The sequence below is a fragment of the Ixodes scapularis genome, unplaced genomic scaffold, assembly GCF_016920785.2.
Source record: "Ixodes scapularis isolate PalLabHiFi unplaced genomic scaffold, ASM1692078v2 PGA_scaffold2__306_contigs__length_199485367, whole genome shotgun sequence".
In the NCBI taxonomy this organism is placed as follows: domain Eukaryota; kingdom Metazoa; phylum Arthropoda; class Arachnida; order Ixodida; family Ixodidae; genus Ixodes; species Ixodes scapularis.
Window position 1 is genome coordinate 124,302,701 of NW_024609857.1, and position 22,583 is coordinate 124,325,283.

The 22,583-nt window shown below is 41.0% G+C and overlaps 1 protein-coding gene across 1 annotated transcript in view; it reads left to right on the forward strand.

The window, feature by feature from the left end:
• LOC8041448 (protein 5NUC-like) overlaps positions 1–22,583 on the forward strand; it is a 63,027-nt gene that overhangs the window by 38,425 nt on the left and 2,019 nt on the right. Inside the window, exons 4-7 of the mRNA XM_040205674.1 lie at positions 3,608–3,793; positions 13,628–13,825; positions 16,227–16,484; positions 17,665–17,823. Coding sequence (XP_040061608.1) covers positions 3,608–3,793; positions 13,628–13,825; positions 16,227–16,484; positions 17,665–17,823 — 801 coding nt within the window. The remainder of the gene's footprint in view (positions 1–3,607; positions 3,794–13,627; positions 13,826–16,226; positions 16,485–17,664; positions 17,824–22,583) is intronic.

Genomic DNA, 22,583 nt, shown 5'->3' on the forward strand with positions numbered 1-22,583 from the left:
AATCACGTAAAGTTTCTTGCTAAATTTAGGAGGGAAATTGACGTCGTGTGACCTAAGACACGTAAAACAGACATCAATACGATTTCACCACAAAAATATAGTAGGAATATTAACGTCGCGGGGTCTATTCACCACTTTAGTTTCCCAGCTAAATTTAGCGTGGAAACTGACGCCACGTGGCCTATGTGCCGATTTTTCGCGCACAATTAGCGGGGTAATTAATAAAAAAAAAATGTTCTTCACTCCCCGAAACGGCAGTTTAATTTTCTTCAAAATAATGGTAAATGATTCCCCCTTAAATGCGTTATAGGACGTTGGAGGTAAAGATCGCGGCCAATTATTGATCTAGCGCGCATACCGCGTCTTAAAAACTCTAAATCTGGTAGGTCGGTTGCCGACGGGGTGCGAGATCCTATGTGACACCATGATGTTTGGTAGAAGGAATACACTGACGATTTCCAGGTTCTTTTGACTTTTCCTGAACGGTCGTCCTGTAGCAACGGCAGCCCAGAAACGTTGTTATAATATTATTGTTTTTCGACGGAGAAGCTTTCCTTCGAGCATGTTCAAAGACCTACCTTTTATAAACTGCTTCTTTGCAAATTTCCCTTGAACGAATTGTGCTGACTCCAGCACGCCGCCCTTACACGGAAGGGCATGCCCCCAAACTCAAGGCAGTCCACCTTAAAGGGGCCCTGCAATGACTTTTTGACTGGTTTTTAATTTGCACTGAACCTGAGCGTACTGATCGTAGTAACTTAATCCAACTTTTCTTTTCTCAAATTTCGCTTTATTTTAAAAGTTATAGGCAAATTAGAATTACAAAAACAAGCAAAAAATAACCTCCTTCATGACGTCGTAGGTCCTGCTTTGAGTGGCCTTGAACTAGAGGAGGAGTAGTGAGCTCATCGAGCGCATACGGCTGCCGCACTCCGTGTTGACGGCTCGAGAGGGCGCCACTAAAGCACGTGTTGGATGGGCTGTATGAAGCGGATGGCCAGGGCAGCTCGTATTGCATTTGCAGCGCGACTAAACACTAATTCGGCATAACATTTCATTGGCCACAAACGACAGCAAACACGGGGTAAAGATCAGTTCAGAACGGCAGCCATTTCGCGCTGACGCACCGCCAAATGGCCAAATCGCCAACAGGGCCCGCGCCGAAGGCCTTCGGAACGCTCGGAACCGGTCGGATTCTTGAGCCGGTATACGACCACAGCGCCGTCGCGTACATCCGGGACCTTTCTACTCTCCTCGTTTGTCGTAGCCTCATCCCACTAGCCTTTTCTAGTATGCGCCGTTTTTTTCCGCCGCTTGGTGGCGGGTATGTCGACGGGTCATTTCTCGTTTCCGTACTTTCTAAACTGCATTTGTTTCTTTTCTGATCTAAAATAGTGAACAAAAACTACTTTCATACATAATTGAAACGGTTCGCGACACTTCTATTTTGTGTCTCGACTAAAAAAAAGCTCTTAGCGGCTTTGACCTGTGACAAGCCCAGGACCAAAGACGTCACATTTTGCGCGCTTTCGGTACCGCGGGTCGCCCTCGTCGGTGGAGGAGGTTTCCGCGTCGTCCGGTTAAAATATGACGCACTGATATTTAGTTACTCTCTCCGTGCCCGCTGGCTTGCCCCAACCCCAAGAGACATGGAAACCGCAAAAAAGGTAGACGCTTAAAGGGGTACTCCGCCGATTTTTGAGCTACCTCAACTAACTATATTTTCTGACTCCCAGGCCTTTACCCTTTCTGGAATGCTATTTAATATCGTGAAATTCATAATAGTTATTGCGAAATCGGCAAATGAAAATGATGCAAAAACAGACATTCAAATATACCCGCCCTTTTCAGGGCCGTGACGTCAGTGGAAGTTCAGCTTGCCAGTCGGGCGAGCAGTCTAGAAAATAGAATATGCCGATGATTTGTTCCGTGCTGGAGCGCGGGGACTGGAGCGAGCTTCCAAGGCATTCATTTGACACCATGAAACTGCTTCAAATCAGTTGGGAACAAATTCTACAGTCCAAAGAGTGAACCCCTGCACTTCCAATGACGTCACTTTTTTATTGTTGCCAGTAGAGACTTTCAGTTTGAAAAACACGGTGAGGACCAAAATTGTAAATTCAATAACTTCGTGAAAAAAAATTATTTTGACCTAATATTTGGGATACTATTTTGGCGATGTTGTTTGGCGAGTTTAGCAAAGTTTCAAGCAAATCGGGGACCATGAAGAGCTCGGCGGAGGATCCCTTTAAGTATGATTGCAGGGCCCCTTTAGAGGGATCCACAAAGAAGACGAACTCTGAGCAAAACCTGCAATCCAAACTGCACTTCGACTATGCACTTTTCTCCTAAGTCGTGGAACCTTCATTCGCAGAACTTGGCTAAAAGAGCAAAATGACAAGTTGTAGTCTAGTCAACGAAGTATCGCACACGAAAGAAGTGGTCGACCTTGAAAAGCGCTGCCACGTGCTGTGGTTTCCTCTGGTTGGTCAGTCGGCCCCGTAATGTGACTTTCGTTTGATTAGAAAAAAAGAAAGGCGGGTGACAAGTTGGGACAACGTTCTAACACGAAGGCCCGATGCCCTATTGTCTAAAGCACATTATAACTCCCTGAATGGCCCAACTTAGTCGTCTCCATTAGCATTGTCGTTCAAATTTTGGAGAATGCTGCTCTCATTTTTTTAGTCTTCAACTTTCCCTAGATAAAACACACTTCTCAAATATTTCTATTTTGAAAGGTTTTGCTTGCGACCTACAGGTGCCCATTTGTTCAGTTTATTCGCGAATTTAATATGCTCTAAGAAGGTGTTTTGGTTTATAAATATAGGCATATTTCTTAAATTGTCAATATTCAAGAAAGAAAGAAAGTGTTAATCAAGATTCTTCTATCTACACCCGCACCAACGCGCTCTTCGTCCATCAATACTTAAATTTTCCCACAAGTCCATATTAAAGAGTTAAAAAAAAACCAAACAGTAGTTCTGACAATGAGTTACCTCATCAATGCTGCAGTTTTCATGAGAATGTCGAGCTCCTGGAAGTGTTTTGTCATTGTTGTCTTCCTCAATCTTGAAAGTCAAAACTTCTACCTTAAAGATATTTAGCAATGTCTTCTGGTAAATTGTAAATCATGGAGATATTATGTATTGACAATTCAAAATATTATATTAAAAAAGCTCCTGTAATGAACATTGATGTCTCCCAAACATATGCTCCCAATGAAGAACCCAAACCGTGACTGGTTACACAGTGAAGTTGAGCGTTTTTTTATCAAGGCAAACCGTCGCATGCTCTGTAGTAGTTTCAAATTAGTGATTTAAAACTTCATATCAAGCCATTTTAATCGTAATTACACAGATCAAACTACATACGAACGCAATACTTGTATTCTGCTTGTATTTCGAACTGTTGCTATTGTAAGCGGCTACCTTGCTATTATTTACATGATTAGATGCTTTCACCGGAATATATTGACCAAGTTACAGTGCAATATATACAATAGGACCAAACACCACGTAAAAAGTCTTAATTAGCCCAAATTTTTATATTGAATTGTAGTTGTGTTAAAATTTTATATGTATAAATTGTGTATGTGATATAATTTCAGGTGGAATAGAAATTCTGGACGAGATTGAGAGCATTAAAAGTGAAATCGAAATTCTGAAGAAACAAGACGTGAAAATATTTGCTCTGATAAGTCACGTGGGGTACGAAGTAGATATAAACATTGCAAAGAAAGTAGAAGACCTTCATTTTATTGTTGGTGGTCATACCAACACGTTTCTTTACAATGGTAAGTTTTAAGACATTTATTTTATATAATTTAATAAACATGTAATATTCTATGTAAAGTTTTTTGTGAAAAACGATTGCTAGGCTTCATTGATTGAGGATGGGTAGCAATGAGACATACACTGCATATTATTTAGCTGTGTTTAGACCACACAATTTTAACCCCTAGACATGAAAAGCGAATATCCTTTGAGCACATACATTTCTAGATTTCAAGTGAGCACAAATTCCTTGAAGACAGCTCTTTCCCTTCATTAAACAATCGTCACAAGACCACAATGTTCAACGTAGTGAACGCTCTCAATCGTCCAACCGGAAGAATGCATTTTTTAGGAAGCTCATCAAGAAAAAAAGATCGTTCATTTGGATTGTAGCAATGCATATATGTTATATCATATTTTTAAGGAATGTTCTATCACACTTCAAGTTATACCAAGAGTAATTACACTTATTTATATTAGATGCGTGAAGTCCACTTAGAAATATCAATGGAACTTTGGGCGACCAGACCGTTTATGTTTGCTGGTGAGCGTGCCTTGTTCAGACCGAGAGAGCACGGGTCCGTGAACCATGCTTCTCTTCTGACTCCTCGTCTGCCTACATAAAAAAAAAACAGTAAATCCAGTCGCAACAAAACATATTTTTTTATAACGTAATCCTGTTGTAATTATTTTTTCAATTGAATACCGGTATGTTGTGTTAGGGCTTATTCACTGTAGAGGCAACTGAACATAAGAACGCAGACTCAAAGAGGTGTTAAACGTACACTTGTGGCGTTTCGTCTAATATAATTATTAACAGTCATGAATATCAAGATTCAAGAACCAATTTTATTTGGCGCCCAGAAACAACCGTGCGATCTTGGTTCTGGGACACCCAAACTTACACACTACGAAGTACGCATAAACTGAAACACCGAAACAAAAGCAGGGCGAATAAATCGACAATACCTACACTTAACAATATTACACAAGGCGTAGGAATGCAGTTCAAATTGCAGGGCATGGTATATGAGGACAATATTATTTATCACTCCATGACATTAGTTAATAGAAGGCATTTACAACATCGTACAAAAGTCCAAGGTATTGAGTAGTGAGCTTCAAGAAAGAAACAAGTGAAATATTAATTTTACGGCGTTTCAGCACCCTAAAGAAAATACATTTCATGTATATTAAAAAGAAACAACTTGGAGGCAAAAATTTGACGCCATAATTTTGAATAATTTGTGTTTCTTAACTCCGTACCGACTTGAACGGGAGTTCAATTTGTATATTAAACTTTTCTCCTAAAGGCAGGAGTTGAAATATCCAGTTCTTTGGTGGAACATTAAAGTATCTTATAATCTAAACGCTGGGCTGAGCTGACTAAGTTTTGTAGCAGCATAAAATATGGATTTAAGCCATGTAGGCATTCGCAGGTCTCTAATACACACACCAGACAAGATATCTCAAGAATTAATCAAAACATGCATAGTATTTAAAAAAAAAGTCTGCTTTCGATTGACGCTTCTGTAAGGTAAGTTTGCGCGTCCCGGCACAACCTCATAATTCAGTGAATGCTCATTCTCAGAAAAACAAAATTTAAACATAGAAATGCATTTTGTTTTCACATGTTATATTGGGGAAAGAAAACCAAACTAGAGCGGCAGCTCTTGAGGAGGTGGAGGGGAGGGTACGGAGGGGAAGAAATGCCCCTCCTCCTTCCCCGTACGGTCCCCCCTCTTCCTGCTTTCCCCTCCTCTTCCTTTCCTCCTGCTGCTGAATTTGTTCATGGGTGACGTGGCACGAAGTCATGACGTCATTTTCAATGCTAAATTTAGGGGGGAAACTGAACTGCTGTTGGAGGTCACGTAACGTCAATTTCCCTGCTAAATATAGCAGGGAAACTTAAACACCATATATTTAGCAGGAAAATTTTCCTGCTATGTATAGCGGGGAAATCTTCACGCTAAATTTAGCAAAAACATTTCCCTGCTAAATTTAGCGGATAAATTTCCCGGCTAAGTTTAGTGGGAAATTTCACCACTAAATTTATCAGAAACATTTCCCCGTTAACTTTAGCGGGAAACTTAACCCGTAAATTTTAGCGAGAAGCTGTCACGTCTTATAATGCAACGCGCGCGTTTACGCCGACGCCGACGGTGAGACGCCGCTAAAACCGGAAAAGGGCGCCAAAGGGCTGCGCTCTAAAATTAGTTTTCCATACGATTCCACATAACTGACGTGTGTTCTAACCGGGAGCGACTAAATGAACTATAGTGTAAGGAAGGCACATCGATTATCAAACACATTTCTTTAGCGACATACTATTCCCAGGGCTCGTAAAGACACTCGAACTTTTTTGTTTACACTGTCATCGAACCACAGGATTAAATTAAATATAACGCCGAGATCTCTTATGCCTCTCACGCCACTCAATAAATATGCAGAAATATAATAATAAAAGATACGTTCTGAGTTTGAATTAAAAAAAAAAATGTCATAACTGGTTTAGAACAACCTCGAGAAAGCTGGTTTTAGTACACCAATCGTTAAATAAACTGATGTCTCCCAAAAACTTCTGGCAGTCGTCAATCGTTTGTTTCAATATATTTTAATATGATCGGCATACTATAAGAAAGATTAAAGTGAGATGACAAGAGAAACATAATTAGCAAATGCTTAAAATTGGAGGGGACCTAAATCAGGTCCCTGAGGCACGCCCGAGTTCATTATGTGTGTCCTGGAATTTATATGGTTAACTCGAACAAAACCTTCTCTGTCCAGTCGGTAGCTCCTAAAAAATTAAAGGGCCTGTTCACAAACAGCATATAGAGGAAGCCTACATATTAATATTAAATGATAGACCGGGTCGAAAACCCTGCTTCAGTCGAAATAAATAACATCGAGTTGACCATGTTCGCAGAAAATATGAGAGGCCTTTGATGTAAAAGTGACCGGATTAGTGGTCGTCGACCTGCCAGAAACAAAGTCGTGTCGGCTAGCAATAAGTAGGCTTTTAATAAAAATAATAAAAAGCTCTAAATAATAATTTAAAAAAAAAAGATCGTAAGCGAGCACTTGGGCAAGATGGGCTTATAATCTGATGCATCCCCACTTCTTTATGACTTCGGAAGTGAAACAAATATATTGCCTCATCGAACTCAAGATTTCCATGCCTCTCAAAAACAACTCTTGTTTCCTGCTTCAGAAGAAAAGGAAAAACGCGAATGTCAAAGCCACATTTGTTACGAACCATGGAAAACTACTTTCTTACAGTTGATATACAAGGAAGCAGTAGGATGTTATTCAGTTGATATACAAAGAAGCTGTAGGATGTTGTTGTCTCTTAAGACGGAATATTTCGACGGGCTGCGTATGTTCGAGAGCAGACAGTGCAGGAATCAGTAATCTGCGTAACGTCTCTTTTTCTTGCTTCTACAGTTGGCAGCTGTTACGCACTCTTTAAGGGATGTTGCCTTGGCTTCGGGAATATGTAAGACACTATGCCTACCCATCAGAACTTTATTAAAATTATGCATAGCTTCGCTTGTCTGTCCTTCAACTTGAGGTCAGTGAATGCCCCCTCTTTTTTAGGCGACCAGCAGATTTCTTCAATGCATGCTGGGCTCTGCTGAAATCAGGCGTGTTGCCCTTCTGGGCAGTGTCAAGCGAAAATAGTGGGGTGCCTTTTCCTGCTCTTATCTAGCAGACGTTTTTCGTAAATCCAAACTGTTGTCAGGAGGCACTGCCAGTGCGGGCACGCACTTTCACTTCGCTTGAGCGACAGGACACGTAGTTTGTGTCGCCGCCGGTTCTTGGGATCAAGAAAATCACTTGCTGGCTGAACATTTGGGTAATTCTTGGTGCTTGGTCCACCGTCACACAAACGAACATCGTGAAACTCTGACACAAACTTTTTAGAATCTTTGATACAGTTGATATCGTCAAAAAGATCGAGGTATTCAGACGTTGCTGGCTTACCCAGCAGGGCCACATTGTCAGCGAAGCTTCGTCAGCGACGATTGCTTTCGTGACAATCTTGTGGTTCAGGCGGGCAGGGGCAGGGTAGTACTTTTAGGCACCTTTATATTTTAACAGCACCTGCTAGTTTCGTCACTGCACTACTCTGGTCCATCTCAGAAAACACAACAGTTCATAATCTGCCAACCTCAACATGATAACAAGCCTACGAAGCAGTCGGGAAGGGTACACTTTCGGCCCTCTAAAAATGTTCTCGAAGTTCTCGAAAAGTTTTCTGTCTGGCATGATGGTACTCGATTGGGCAAAACTTCCAAATGCACTTTTACTGACCATGGTGTACTCGTGCAAGACTTCAGATGAAGGGAACTGAAAATCCGTGGCGTCATTTTTTTTTAATTCATTAGCCTTCATTGTTCTGGTGCATGCAGCCGTCTTTGTTTTGCCCGGTCGTGGTTTCTACTGGACTGGACTGATTTTACGCGGCCACGGCGCGGTTTGCACCGTGCTCTTTCGCATCGTTCGTTTGGCCGTTGCGTCCACTTTTCTTTTCCGTAAGAAGGAAAGGGTTGTTTGGCACGCCTTCAATGACGCGCTGCTGTTGACACGCGCTCCTCTTTCGATGACACCGGGGCGTGGGCACATTGTTTTTTCCCCCAATATGCACAACGTACGCGACAACGTAAAATAATTGAGGCACAGCGACGACGCCTTTTGCCCGACGTGAGTTTAAACCTCATTACACTCTGGCGAATGTGTTCCCGAAGCCAAAAAACGTCCAGAGTGGGGCAGTATGCGAAGTTATGTGAGTCAATTGCGATGCTATGTACATTGGCGAGACAAGAAGGAGGAGGGCAGCGAATCTGAAGGGACACTAAAGTGTCGTGGCCAAGGCGATTGACGCAAAACGATCAAGGCGGAACTTGTCGCCCACTGCTGGACGAGGGGCACACGTTTGACCTGCACAGTGCGGCGACTCTGGGACAACGACAGCGGCGGGGCCCAAGGAAGCGGCTTGTGTCATGGTTCATTCTTCATTATTTATCCGTGTGCAACACTACCCGTGGTTCCCTGCTGGATATTTACGGGGACGTTGGTGATAAATAATATCTGGTTGACCCCTCGCCTAATTTGTGTCAGTATGTGCTGAAAATGCCACCTGCATATGTGGCGAAACGTGTAAACCTTCTTGTTACCAACTTTGTTTTGTTAAGCCGGAGTGGCATTAAAAACGGTGCTAAAACGGCTTCGTACTTGTATTTATGGGCAATGTCGGACACTGTTAGCGCGAACACGGCATGTACACTTTCGAGAAGGGGGGATATACGTGCCAAACGAACGAAGAACATGTGAAAAGGAATAGAGACGGCAAGAACTACTCAGTAACACTGAAATACTAACTCTTTGTGCATGCAAACCAAAATAAATTGAAAGCCAGGTAATATAGTCCGCTTATCAATAAGTAAGTACTGGTTTATTCTTTATGCTCATGAATATGTGCGAAGATGCTTATTCTGCATTCAAAACATCACCCGCATGCTCGAAATCGTTTGAAAATCAAGAGAGGCCAGACAACAAGAGCCCCATAAAAGCTGCTCGAAGTAGAAAAAGACACACCGTTAATAGCCCACGTACATTATTCTTTACGTTTCAAATATTTCTAGGTGCTGGTAGGTGCACGACGGAGTCATTTTTGTATATTGACAGAACAGGCATATTAGAAATGTATCAGCACCAACAGAATGCTGGCGAACCTTGAACGAAATCTCCATTCCTTTCGATTATTATTTGCTTAGAATCGTCCCTCGTTTTTACATACCTGCTATGGAACGGAGGTTTGGGCCTGAAATAATCCGAAGTTTACCACCGTTCAGTTTTAAATAAAAAAATTGTAATTAAAGCATTTGCACTTTTACAATGTTAATAAAGGTCCGCACTATTCGGTACGACCAAAATATCAAGTCATCTATGGTATTTTCCCGTCGAAGAGACAAAATTCCCGCTCTTTTTCCCATAGGAATGCTCAGGAGCACCGCAAAAGTAGACTGGTTGCTGTCTGCTTCAATTTGCCTCCCGGAAGTTGCATTGACACTAGCGCCAGTTTAACATCTAGCGTACATTATAATAATTATGACTACGACCTCTTGTAAGCGCTTAGCACGAGAGAACACATCGGCGTCATCTGCCGGCTAGCTGCTGAACCAGGGTGAAAAATGAAAACCAAGATTATTTAAATCTTGTTTTAAAACACACCGGTTTTACTATAATGCTTTACATCAAAGTTTTCTGCGGATGTATTTCCCAAAATACTTTATTTACTATTTCATCACGATTGATGCTGTCTACCTGCACTTGTTTTGTATTAAAATCGGAGTCAACAAGAAAAAAAAATATAGCAATGTGTATCACAAACAACTCTTATGAGCAAATAAGAGCGTAGAGCTTTTTTCTACGCTCCGCTTCGTTTGTCAGCTACGTAATGTCCTACTAGGCAAGCAAATCAAAATGCAAAACAAGGAAGCAAAACAATAAGCGTAATGGCCTACCGCAAGCAACTGAGAACGCGAACGAACAAGTGAATACAGCTTTTTACTAACGAATGCGCTGCTTTACTTCTAGTATGGCAAGCTTATATCAGTAAAACGCTGTTAATTAATTAAACTGCACCATAAAAGGTTAAAACGTACAGTGCTACGTTTCTTTCCGTATTTTTTTCTGTGATTTAAAGGATAGATAAATTAATCTGCTTTGTTTTGAAGTGCATACGGTGATAAAGAATAACCTTTTATTTTGCTACAATGATTTAAAATAAAGAAATAAAATTTAAATACGAATAGTTTAATTTAAATAAAATTGATCTAATTGAAATTTAATAAATCGTATTTAAGTCTAATAATTTTGATTTAAATCCAATAACTCTTCCTAAATAAAAAAATCTAAATGAAATTAAATGAATATAATTTAAACCAAATAAATGTTATTTACTTGATATAAAAAAAATCTTGTTTTTTTCTATCTTGTTGAACACTTCTCGTGTCGTATATTTGCTATTTTTTTATTCGTCCTCTCAACATGAGCTTAAACGAATTGCCAATATGTTAAAAACGACCGTTTCTCGGAGATAGATGGTAAAGATTGTATCTTACAAAGATACGATAGAAGAATTGTATCTTACAAATACTGCGAAACTTTCAATATAGTTCCCGAAAGCGTTCAAGTGCTACATCCGTACTATCGCCACCTTGTTTCAAGTCCGAAAGTAAAGAAATTCTAGGCTGGGGTGACGAAGGACCGTCTTCGCCCGTCACTTCGTGACGTACGTGTTGTGAATGAGGGCCGCCGGGCTCAAAAGGGCTGGATTCCTAAAGGCTCTGCTATACTTTGGCGTCGAGTGTATCAAACGCAGCGTATATAGAGCAGCGTACACAGATACTGATTGTTCGCAGATATCGAGTTCCTGCTCGCCGGCCAATGAAACGCGCGCGTTTTGCGCTACGCTACGTTTGCTGCGCTCAACGTCGGAGTATAACAGAACATTAACCGATGTCTCTCAATCACATCTATAACGATGAGCAAACATCACACCCTCCCTGACCGCAACACGGAGGGTGAGTAGAAGCGTAGAAAAAAGCACTGCCATTAGTTCGAGTGAATTCGGAACAAAAACGCCCCTCAAACTTAGTGTAACGTACTTACGTTTAAGCAAGAAATATTTCAATGAAATAAACAAATTTAAACTTTTCTTGATTATTCTGATAAACGTGGAGAGCACATCGTGTGTCGCTGGTTTCTTTGGCGTGCGTTAGGATATAAATTATGATTCTTTACGTGGGGCTTTGGGTGGTTTCATGTGGTTTGCACACACGTACGACTCATGCGCTCCTCCGTTTCATCAGAATTTTCAAGACAAGTTTAAATTTAGCCTGGAATGAATTCTGAAGGAACTATATATATGCTTCATTGAGGAGCTATTATGGGTACTACTATTTCTGACACTGCGTGGAGCACCTTGAGATGTTAATGCCCTCTAATTGCGAGGACCCCTTGTGGTTACCGAACTAATCGCGAGGATAGGTGAATTAGCGTGCCCGCTTTGCCCTATATTGGCTGCTTTGCAAAGTCGTGGTATCATAAGCGAGCTGCTCTATTCGTTTGTGCGTTACTGTGATCTACCGTGTAGCGTCGTGAGATCACGTGGGGAGCTACGCTTTATAATTGGAGATTCAGTTACGCGCGCCGACAGGCTTCTAAGATACCGCAGACTCCCGTGAGCCATACCCAATACAGCTGCTTGCGTTCACATTAACCTTCTCCTCATGGTGATCGCAGGGTCCGTGGCTTGATTCCCTCTCAGCTGCTTGGTTAATCTCGCTTGTTATGATTCATTAGGCACAATTTTAATTACGTTTTTTTAAGTGTAGCGAAGTTTGCCTTCTAAATGCTTCCATGTGCCTGCTAGGGGATGTGTATGCTGTGTTTTGCCTTCACCTGGGTATAACGCTTCTTCGTCACACTCGAGTGTAACGCTTTTCGCATGAAATGCATCCAATAAACACATTGTATGTTAAAACAAACACAGTTTGCAGCCTTCGTTCTCGACGAATATCACAACACGTATGCGTGCCAGTGCTTGATTCGCCTTGTCGCTATACGCCTCAGAAAGTCACGTAACTCACCGGTTTAACAACAAGTAGACATTTACTGCAGCTTGGTGATACAGCTTCTATCCCCACTTTGAGTAATTTATTGACCGTTACCGCCACGCGTCGAGGTTAAAAAAGCCCCTACAGGTAGTTCCGCGCCAGCCTTTCATCAACGGCGAAGTGCCACTTGATACCCCAATTGGAATTGTCCGCCTTACGGTGGAAATGGGGAGAGATACTTTAACATGCGGGCGACCTGGTGAAGCGCTTTGTACTTCCCGGTTACTCCCAAACGATATTTTTTTATCCAGCAGCAACACATCGCCCTATAATATAACGCGACATTTATATTGTTAGAGAGTTTAAGTTGCTAGCGAATGCCTGAGAAATGCGCAATGTCTCCAAGGGTACACAAAAACATATTTGAAATGAATATGCACATGTTGCCTCTCTGATAAGTTTTTTGTTAGTGTTTGTTTTCCAGCAAGTTCTTATTTAATTTTGTTTATATCCAACTCGCCCTTCATACCAACTTAGAACACTGCCCAATATTCCAAATTCATCACTTGTAAACTATCAAATTATCAGCTATACGTGTGTTATGCTATTGCGTCAGAATATATTCATGATATTAAGTGTTTGACTCTGGGTCAAAATTTTCATTTTGCAGAAAGTCCCAATTTTAACTTCCTCTATGATTGGCTATGCACATTTGTTGCAGTGTCTTAACTATCCGCTTTACAAGCAGAATGCTGCTTTTGTGGGCCAGGTCTTTATTTTGTATGACTTGATCCGAAAATAAAAATTGAAATTGAAATTGAAACCCTAATGAAAAAGCCATTTGTATAAGAAATTTCTTGTGGCCAATAAACACATATGAATCATACAAGATATACAAGAACATAGAAGAACCATATAAGGACTGTATACACACTATATAAGAACATATAAAAGCCATATAATAAACTTCTAAGAAACTTCTCGCAAGTTTTTTTATAAGGTTCTTATATGTTCTTATATCTCATACAGTTCTTGTATGGTTCTTATATGTTCTTTTGTATCTTGTAGGATTTATATGCGTTTATTGGACACATAAACTTTTCATACAAATGAGATTTTTTGATAGGAAAGCATTTAATTGTAATGCAAACATTTGCGCATTGCCCGAAGTTCAGACATTTCTTGAGAAGAAACCTTGCCATATGTTTCGATTTATATTTTTACCTGTAGGTGTAAGCCCTGGGAATGACACACCAGTGGGACCGTATCCAACGGTTGTACAGAGGGACAGTGGAACTGTTGCACTTGTAACGCAAGATTTCTGGTTTGGAAAATATTTGGGCTATTTGAAAATACAATTCTACAAGAATGGAACGCTGAAGGACTGGTCGGGAAATCCTATTCTCCTAGACAGCTCGGTTGAGCAAGGTACGACCCGCATTCTTATACAAATCAGCGTATGTTGGCTCGGTTTTAGTATAGTGCTACAAATTGAGAAAGCATCTATAAGCCCGTGCAATGCTGCCATTGAAAATTATGTGAACACTAATATAGTATAAACACATTTCGTGCACATTTTATGATATAACTTGCTTGTGCTGCGTTGTCACGCCTAAGCGCACGTGGGCTCGCTGCTGTTGATAGCCGCCGCGCCGAAAGCGATATCTTCAGCATCGCACTTTTTTCTTTATTTGTTCTTGGCAGCAACCGACAAAAATCGGCCGCTCCACCGTCGGTAATGTACTTCGGATTTCGTCTCTCCGCGAGCCTGCCTGGGAGTAAAGTCCGTTTGCTCTGCTTTCGGAGTCGTCTTCTCGCCGTGGCCTGGAGCCCTACTCGGCCGAATGCAACACTTGTGACAAAATGATGGAAAAATATAATTTTTTTTACGTCACAGAGCTGGCCGCAACACTGACGGAAATCTAAAATTATGAGTTAACTGCGGCAGACTAGTGCACACTTAACCAAAAACGTGATTGGAAATAAGCTTAAATTAAATTATTGTTGGCTAATAATTTGACACAACGCGGTATCACCTGGCTTATGTTATCCTTGATGAATGTTTAGGAAACGAGGAACCTAGTTTTAGTATGCACTTTCTATTCTAACTTTATAGCCTTTGATAGAGAAAGCGTAAAAAAGAGGGGGTACCTGTATCGTCATTCTTAAGTGACTTTTTTTTTCTAGCAGGGTTTTAGTTATGTTGACGAACTAAGTAAATACGGAAAGTATGTAATTAGTTTTATTCTTCACTTGAGTTTAAATTTATTTTTAGCTGCGGAACAGAATTTTACGTGAAACGCAAAAATCATCCTACAATTGGCATAATTTCCTTATGATTTTCAGCCTATATTTAGCGCATCGCCGTGCGGCAATAAGCCAGGCACGTAGCAAACGTATTTACCACAGACATACAGTTTGGTACGCAACTCTTCCTTACAACAACATAGCTTGAAATAAAAATGCGAGTATATTTCTCTACCGACTATTCAGAAAGCAATTTGTTTTTGCAATCTAGGAGCTTGAGCTTACGAGGTATGGAGTTATTAGAAACGAGTGCCCTTTAAAACGTGAGGGGGGTTAGTATTATGTGTTCGACGTTTTATGACCTTAGAGCTACTGTGCAGATAAAAATCAAGAAAAATTGGTTATTGATTTAGCATGTTCACTGTGTCCTACCCATTGTTTTTTTTTGTGCTTGCGAGAGAAGTAGCTAAGCACGATTATATAAACGCACTTTTACATAATACAAATTATATCCGGTAGTTATATGGTCCTTCCTACAGAATTCTGAGAACGCGTACAGGTAGATAATATGTTGGATCCTACTTGTACTTCCGTAATATATCCTTTTTTTTTGTTCCCTGGTGTCCCCTCACTTGGCAGCGTTTTCTTCCTTTCTGTATCAAGTCGCTAATTTTTTCGCGCAGGCAGGATTATGATGTTTGCAATATTTGGGCAGAATCATAGATTAACACAACTTTGGTTGCTGACAACTTGACAAACGTAGGGCGTCTGTTGTGACCCTCAATCTGATTGGCTGCAGAACAGTAATACAATACTGGAGACTCGACAAGACCTGCGTTTATTAAGCCGTCTGTGACTACAGCAGAATAACAACTTGGACAGTTCATTATCGGATCTACTGCTGGAAAGATATAAATTGTTTCACAATTGAATATATTTCGGGTAAAATCTGGCGTGTGTCGCGCCATGCCTATAGTAACTTTTTCTTTTCAGTGGCCAGAGCACCGTAAATATTGGAATGCCGGGTATTTATAAAATCACAGAAAGTTAGTCTATAACTTATGTCTGGTTCCTGAGTTATTTCGCATCATTAATTGTTGATGTCCTTGCCTCAGAAAAAATTTACAGTGCGTCAAAGCAGGAGAAATCAGCTCTGACTGTAGAATAGCTTTTAATCGGTCTCATCGAAAAACAAATCTGCTTGAACATGATATACGGATACTGCAATATTTCTGTTTGGAATCTGGAAGGATTATACTGTTGAAACCGGTTTTTACGAAGTCCGTCATAATAGAATAGCGGCTACAGCGTGGCGATCACCGTTTCCCATTCCCCTTTGCACTTCGTTATAACCGAAGTTGGTTATGACAAAATGGCGGCTACAGCGAATCAATCACTATCTCCCATTTCCTTTTGCACTTTGTTATAACCGAAGTTGGTTATAACGAAATAGCGGATATTGCAAAATGATTTACGGTTCTCGTTGACTTCGTTATAACCGGTCTCGACAGTAGAAAAAATGCATCGGTAAATAAAACAGCCTTATGTGCGATTAAAAGTAATGCGAACATTATCTTGCCAGATAACAAAACCCTAGAGATGCTGGAACCTTACAGACGGGCAGTTATAGAGGCTGGAGAGGAGTATATTGGTATCTCTAAGGTGCTGCTCGAAGCCGACCACAAAATCTGCCGCCTGAAAGAATGCAACATGGTGAATACCATAGCCGACTCGTTTCTGGCCTACTACGCCGACAGGAACAGCACCGTTCCGGGCGCCTGGTCGGACGTAAATGCTGCTGTTGTGAACGCCGGAATTACAAGGTCGTCCATTAAACAAGGTGGGCGATATATGTTAATTAGCCAGCACTGAAAAGAGTTTTGTTTAAGATAAGATGGCTGAATTCATATCGTAATTTACTTCAACGTTTTTAAGCAATGTGTGCTGCATACACATTCGGCTTCTACTTTTGTTACATCATGAACGACATCTATTTTGCCTTCAGCGTAGAATGAAGGAGATATTATACTTATCTCATACTATAGTATACCAGATCTACACAAGCGAACTGCAAAGCCTAGTCGGCATGAGCGAGAACAAAAGGTTATTTTTAATAAAATATGTAATAAATCTCATACAATATATGAGACATGCAACATAACTGTCGTATGGCCAGCGCATGCTTTGCATGAGGATAAAAAATAATAAAGTTTATTTTAAAATAAAATACAAATGTTGAGCCCCTGGTCCGCTCTAGGGTTGAACAATTGCATACGGGACCCGCGAACGCAGGCTCAAGATTTAAGCATACAAAAAACTTAACTGAACTGTACATGAACAGACATAAAAAAAACTTACGATATCAATGCAAGCATGTGCGCAATGTAAGTTATTAACACAATGGCATGCAATACACAAAAACTCTGTCCCATGAAAAAAATGGCAACAATAGACACTGCATAAACTCTCTGACACTCTCCTACGTATTATAATAATCAGAAATCGCTAAAATAACATTATAAAATTAAAACGAAACTTTTCTCTTTTCCTGCCTCAGTCTCGGGCTAAGAACAAAATCTTTAACATCCACCAGGGGCCCTAAACTCGTCGAACACAAAGATGGAGCCGAAAGTTTGCGGAGCGCGCTGATTGAACGCCGGCGGAAAAAGCGCGAAGTCATCGCCGGTATAGTCCAGTCGGCGCGCTCCGTGAATTTTGGCCACAACTTTGTGTTTGAGGAGTTTAGGGCCCCAGCTCGCCTGCGCAATCACTGCATTATCACAATTATTGTGTTTTTGCGAAACCTTAATTACCACGAGTCTCACTACTCTAATTGCTCTTTATAATACGGTCAATGGTGTTTTTCTCAATACACATGAAGCCCTCAAGCACACATTTATTATTTTCAAAGTACGTACATCTTTTAGCTTAGTTAACCGTTGAATCTTCGTCACTGCAGTGTATTTGCAAAGTAACTATTGCCTCTAAAGTTGTTTTACATATATCGTATTGCTCTATAGGTATTGTACGCCGAAAAGACATCATGGCCGCCATGCCCTTCGAAAGTTCTCTGGCTGTGCTCACAATGACCGGACTTCAATTGCGGAAAATGTTTGAGCATGGTATATCGAAGTTCACTTGGGCGAACGATCCTGAGGGATCATTCCTCCAGGTGTCAGGTAGGACAACTAATGTGCACGATTATACAAAGCGAACAATAACGGGATAAAATATGTTGTAGGTAAAATATGATCAATAATATACAACGCCTGAACAAATGACTCTGGAAAAATAAAGAGTTTTTTTAAGAATAGCATTATTGACTGCGGCGGACATCAGGTTAGGAGAGTAAAATGGAAACCAGCAGATGAGTTACCTAAAATACACTCATTAACATTCAAAACAAAATTAGTCAGCATATTTCAATCAAATATTTTTACCCGTCGTTAAAATATGCAATATCACTTGAGATTTAAATAAAACTAATGTTTGCTCCGCGTTTTTCTCTGGAAAATGCAAGTTACGAGCAGCGAGATACCTAAACTTGACGCAAAAGAAAGGCTAAGTCTCTGACAGACGCGACGTCCGCCTCGAAAGAGGGCGCTGGTTGCGACTCGCCGCTAGAATAACAAACCAGAGCATTTCCTTTTTTTTTTATTGCTGAAGCCGTAAACCTCTTATTGGCGGAGAAGGAGTCACATGAGTCAAATGTGAGTACGGTGCTTGCGGGGATGCTGCCTTGTGGAGCGTCGGTTTTGGGCTGAAACATAATTTTGGCATGTGTTAACAAAATGTAGATTTTATACTGATCTTTAAAAGAACAGGAAGCGTCTCGAAACTTAGGAAACTGTGTGTGACAATTAGGCATAGATAATTTCGTTCTTTCTATGACGCGAGCGCTGTTTCTAGGTGGCCCGACGGCGCATATGCGCGGTGAGTATCCTACTCATCTCGTTGCACCCCGCTTCCTCCGCTGAACTTAGAGGAAAAATTCTGAGACCCTTGCGATGCTCTTCTCTGCAAGGGGAGCATATACATTTACTTTAGCTACCATAAACTCAGTCACATGGAAGAAGAAAAAGCGCTTCGTAATCGGCTGTCTCCTCCTGACACGCACCAAGATCATTTTCTCTTCAAAGTCGGCCCTGCCGAATAGATGTCAGCTTCATTTAGCGCCAGGTCGTCTTAATTCCAAATAAAAACAAATACGTATAAAAACTTTAAACAACTAGAACTTTTATTTATTTGTATACAGACAAGCTCCAGCCCATTCCTAATTACATCGCTTACTGCTGTCTGGCGCAGTTGATCACAAAATAAAGAACTCAGTTCAACTGGAAAAAAAAAAAAAAAAAGCTTTTGCCGCGCAAAGAAACTCATAGATTAAACGTTTCCATTTTGAATTCCGGTGAGATTTTGAAGCGGATATACATAATCTGAAACAGCCCTATAGTCCAATGACAAGATATAAAAAAAAAGCGGAGTTCTATTCACTTTTCAAATTTTATTAGAAAGTTGCGGAGAACCAATCACGTTAGTCAATGGAGAGATACTATTGAATGATGGTGGTCAGCAAACGTACTGCACTATAAAATGCCATTCCCACTTTTACACTGCCCAAAGCAATGTCATGCTTAGAGTGTCCCAATTCAAATTTTATTTCTGAGTAAGAACAGTCTCCCGTCTGATCACTCGCTCGCAGAATCTTTATGTTGTACTAGAGGGAAGAGTGAGACACTGGTTTGAAATCCCCAAACCTTCCCTTACGTCGTGGGACAGTTTTACAGCTGAATCGAAGATGATTCGCAAGAACTAAAAAGAGTCACAGTGAGCCATGCAAATAATTTAAACCCGGTCTCAAGGTCCAAACAAAACCATTACCAGCTTAATTGAAGATGTATTAAGCATCAGTAACCATGACGACCCCAATGCTCCCTAGACGTTTGTTGCACGTCCTCATAAGAGATCCTAATAGTTTAATTTTTGGCAGCAACTAACGGTGTTGATGGGTTTTTTGCTACGGCAACGGCAACCAAGATCGGGTGAGCGCTCTCTGCCAGAGCTCATTATCACATACCCCAGTTTTTTTTCTCCGTCCCTGCAATTTTATCTTCCCAATTCAACCTTGGAGGAGTCGGCGTCGACAGCTCGAGTAAAATGATTCCTGACACCTTTAAGGAACAGCCAAGAAAAAAATTGTTCCATTCTCAAGAATGCCCAACCTTTCTTGACTCAATCCCCGAAGAACCACTTCTGGCTCGACGAACTGAACCGCGCTGGTAAAGTGCGGCTGCGTCCAGGAACGGCCATGAAATAAGTGACGTGGTTGTTATTCTTAGCGATGTAAAGGTGGGAAAGTGTAAGAGAGACAATCATGCGCTCGTTCTGACGATTCTATCACTGACTATATAATTTGCGCCTACGTAACACGTCATTCCACGGAGAATATCGGCTACCGTCAGTATGGCTCTCGTGCAAACTTCTGGAACGATCTACCGCACCTGACAGAGGGCAGGACTGTAGCATAGATTGAGGACTTCAGCGACCTAGCCGAGACGCTCACAGTAGCATAAGTATCTTGGGCTCGTTGACTCGATGCTTTCATCACTGCAGGAACACGAATTGTTCGATATGCAGGGTGTCACAAAAACAAATTTCCACGGTTTTTATTACTGCAAAAATAAACTAGGCATCGCCGAACGTTCATTCTCCGCCCAAAGGTAGCGCTAGAGGTCACAGCCAGATGCCAAAGTTTCAGCCCGATCCGATACCTTATTCAAAAGTTATAAGTGATTTTCTAAAAATTTCAGAGGGAAAATGGCGGCCGACGGAGTTTTCGAATACATGGGGCTCTATGGGCACCAGAAACCGAAAACGGGCTAAAATGGGCTCGATTTTCCCAGTGAAGTTTTTAAAAAATCACTTATAACTTTTGAATAAGGTATCGGATCGGGCTGAAACCACCAGCGCTACCTTCGGGCGGAGAATGAGTGTTCGGCGATGCCTAATTTATTGTTGCGGCAAAAAAAAAAAAAAAACCACCCTGTAATTTTTTTTTTTTTTTTTGACATTCAGTCTTTTGCGAGTTACACAAATGTGTCACCACCCCGACCGAGGTTCACAAAACAAAGGAATATGTTCGTAGGAAAGTCTCGAAGGCGCTGCAAGGGGGGAATAACAATAACAGAAATATGTATATCGTGACTTAAAGGGGTTATAACACGGAATAAAAACATGATATAACTATGGCTGAAGACCTCACTATGTGTTAGCATATATTTGCGATATTTGTTTGCATACAGCACGCTAGTTTAAGAGGTACAGTCGTTTTTCTCGCAGTTCCTCGGCTCCGCCCATTGGGATGTTCGGAGGTCCGTGCCGCGGCCAGTCTCTGCTGCACCCGAGCCCCTGGTAGCACCGCGGCGCAACCGGCGAAGCTGAGGCTGACCCGCTGCATGCTCTCCCAAACAAGGCTCTCCCAATCCTACATTCTCGCAACTGTTTTCGCGCTACCGGCTAGGTTTCCTTTCTCCTTGCCATTTAGCACCTGCGACGGCGATGAAAGCGGCGGAGAAAGAGAGACGCGAAGAGGCGCAGGTGCTAGTCGCTAGGCTGTATGGCGGCAGACTCTGTGCTCGCAAGAGTGCCTAGGCGAAGAGAGTCCCCGAGCGTGGCGAGCCTGAGTCAGCATCACGTGAGCCATGGGCTCCATGATGTGACTACTGGAAGCAGGGGTAGAGAGTGGGTGCGTCATATTCTGTCAGGGTTGCCTGATCGTTTCTTTCATATGATCAACATCAGAAAAATAAATTTGCAATTACTAGAGCTCCAAAATTCGTGAAACTCATTGTGAAAACTATATGACATATGGAGACCTCATATCTACCTCCCAAAATATTTGCGTTATAACCCCTTTAAACCACGATTTAAATCAAAACCTTCTCGCAAAAACGATCTTAGAAAACATTTTATTGATTCGCATTTCGCCTCTTATTAGATTTCATCTATGTGCAATTTTGTTTGTATAAAAACAAAAGAAGCATCAAGCAATTAAGATTTATACGAGGCAGAACACGAGCAAAAATATCTGATCTCTAAGCCAATCGGAGCATTGAGCTTGATTTCTACGTTCTACTTCATTTTTCGGCTACGTAATGTCCTGTCGCTACAAAATCAAAACACACACAAAAAAGAAACAAAAAGTACAAAAGTAATATCCTATGCAGAGAGAAAGTTCGTCTGTTTCTTTCGCAGGGGTTGCACTGATGTCAGAACGCAGAGCTCTGATTGGCTTAGTTGTAGGAATAGTGGGTACTAGCTGGGCCTTAAGGACCACCTATCATCCTTCCAATCGGAGCCAATATGAGCTCGGCGTTTTGACGTCACCGCAGCCCCTGCTTGAGAGGCACACAAACTTGCGTTCTGCATAGCAGTGAAGTCAAAACTAGATAGGAAAAGTAAATTTTTTAGTAACCAAAAAACATCTGATTTCGTTCTGGTATGAGATTAGAGCAATACAAATTAGTTATACAATTGTTCTTTACATGTAAGTAATTCATTCTTCCTCACTCTCATCGGTGATCGACAGAGTCGATCACTCAATCTTTCATTTTGAAAAAATGCATGTAGAAATAAATTTAAATTTTTTTAGATCCTGCAGGGACCTAAATCAAGGAAATGTGATTTAAATCAAATATATTGTAGCGAATAATTAAAATATTATATAATTTTTTTAAGTCGTGATTTTTCTTTACCACGGCAGAAATTTGCCAGGTTGGCAGTGAAATAAAAAATTCCACTCTAAAAAGCACTATGAAAAATATAATACCTGTTGTGAATTCCGCTCCACATTAAACCCGTAAGAAATTAAGATGTTTAGTACATGACTGGCAACTTACTTTACACAGAAACAGGTAATATAAAAAATAAGAACACGGCA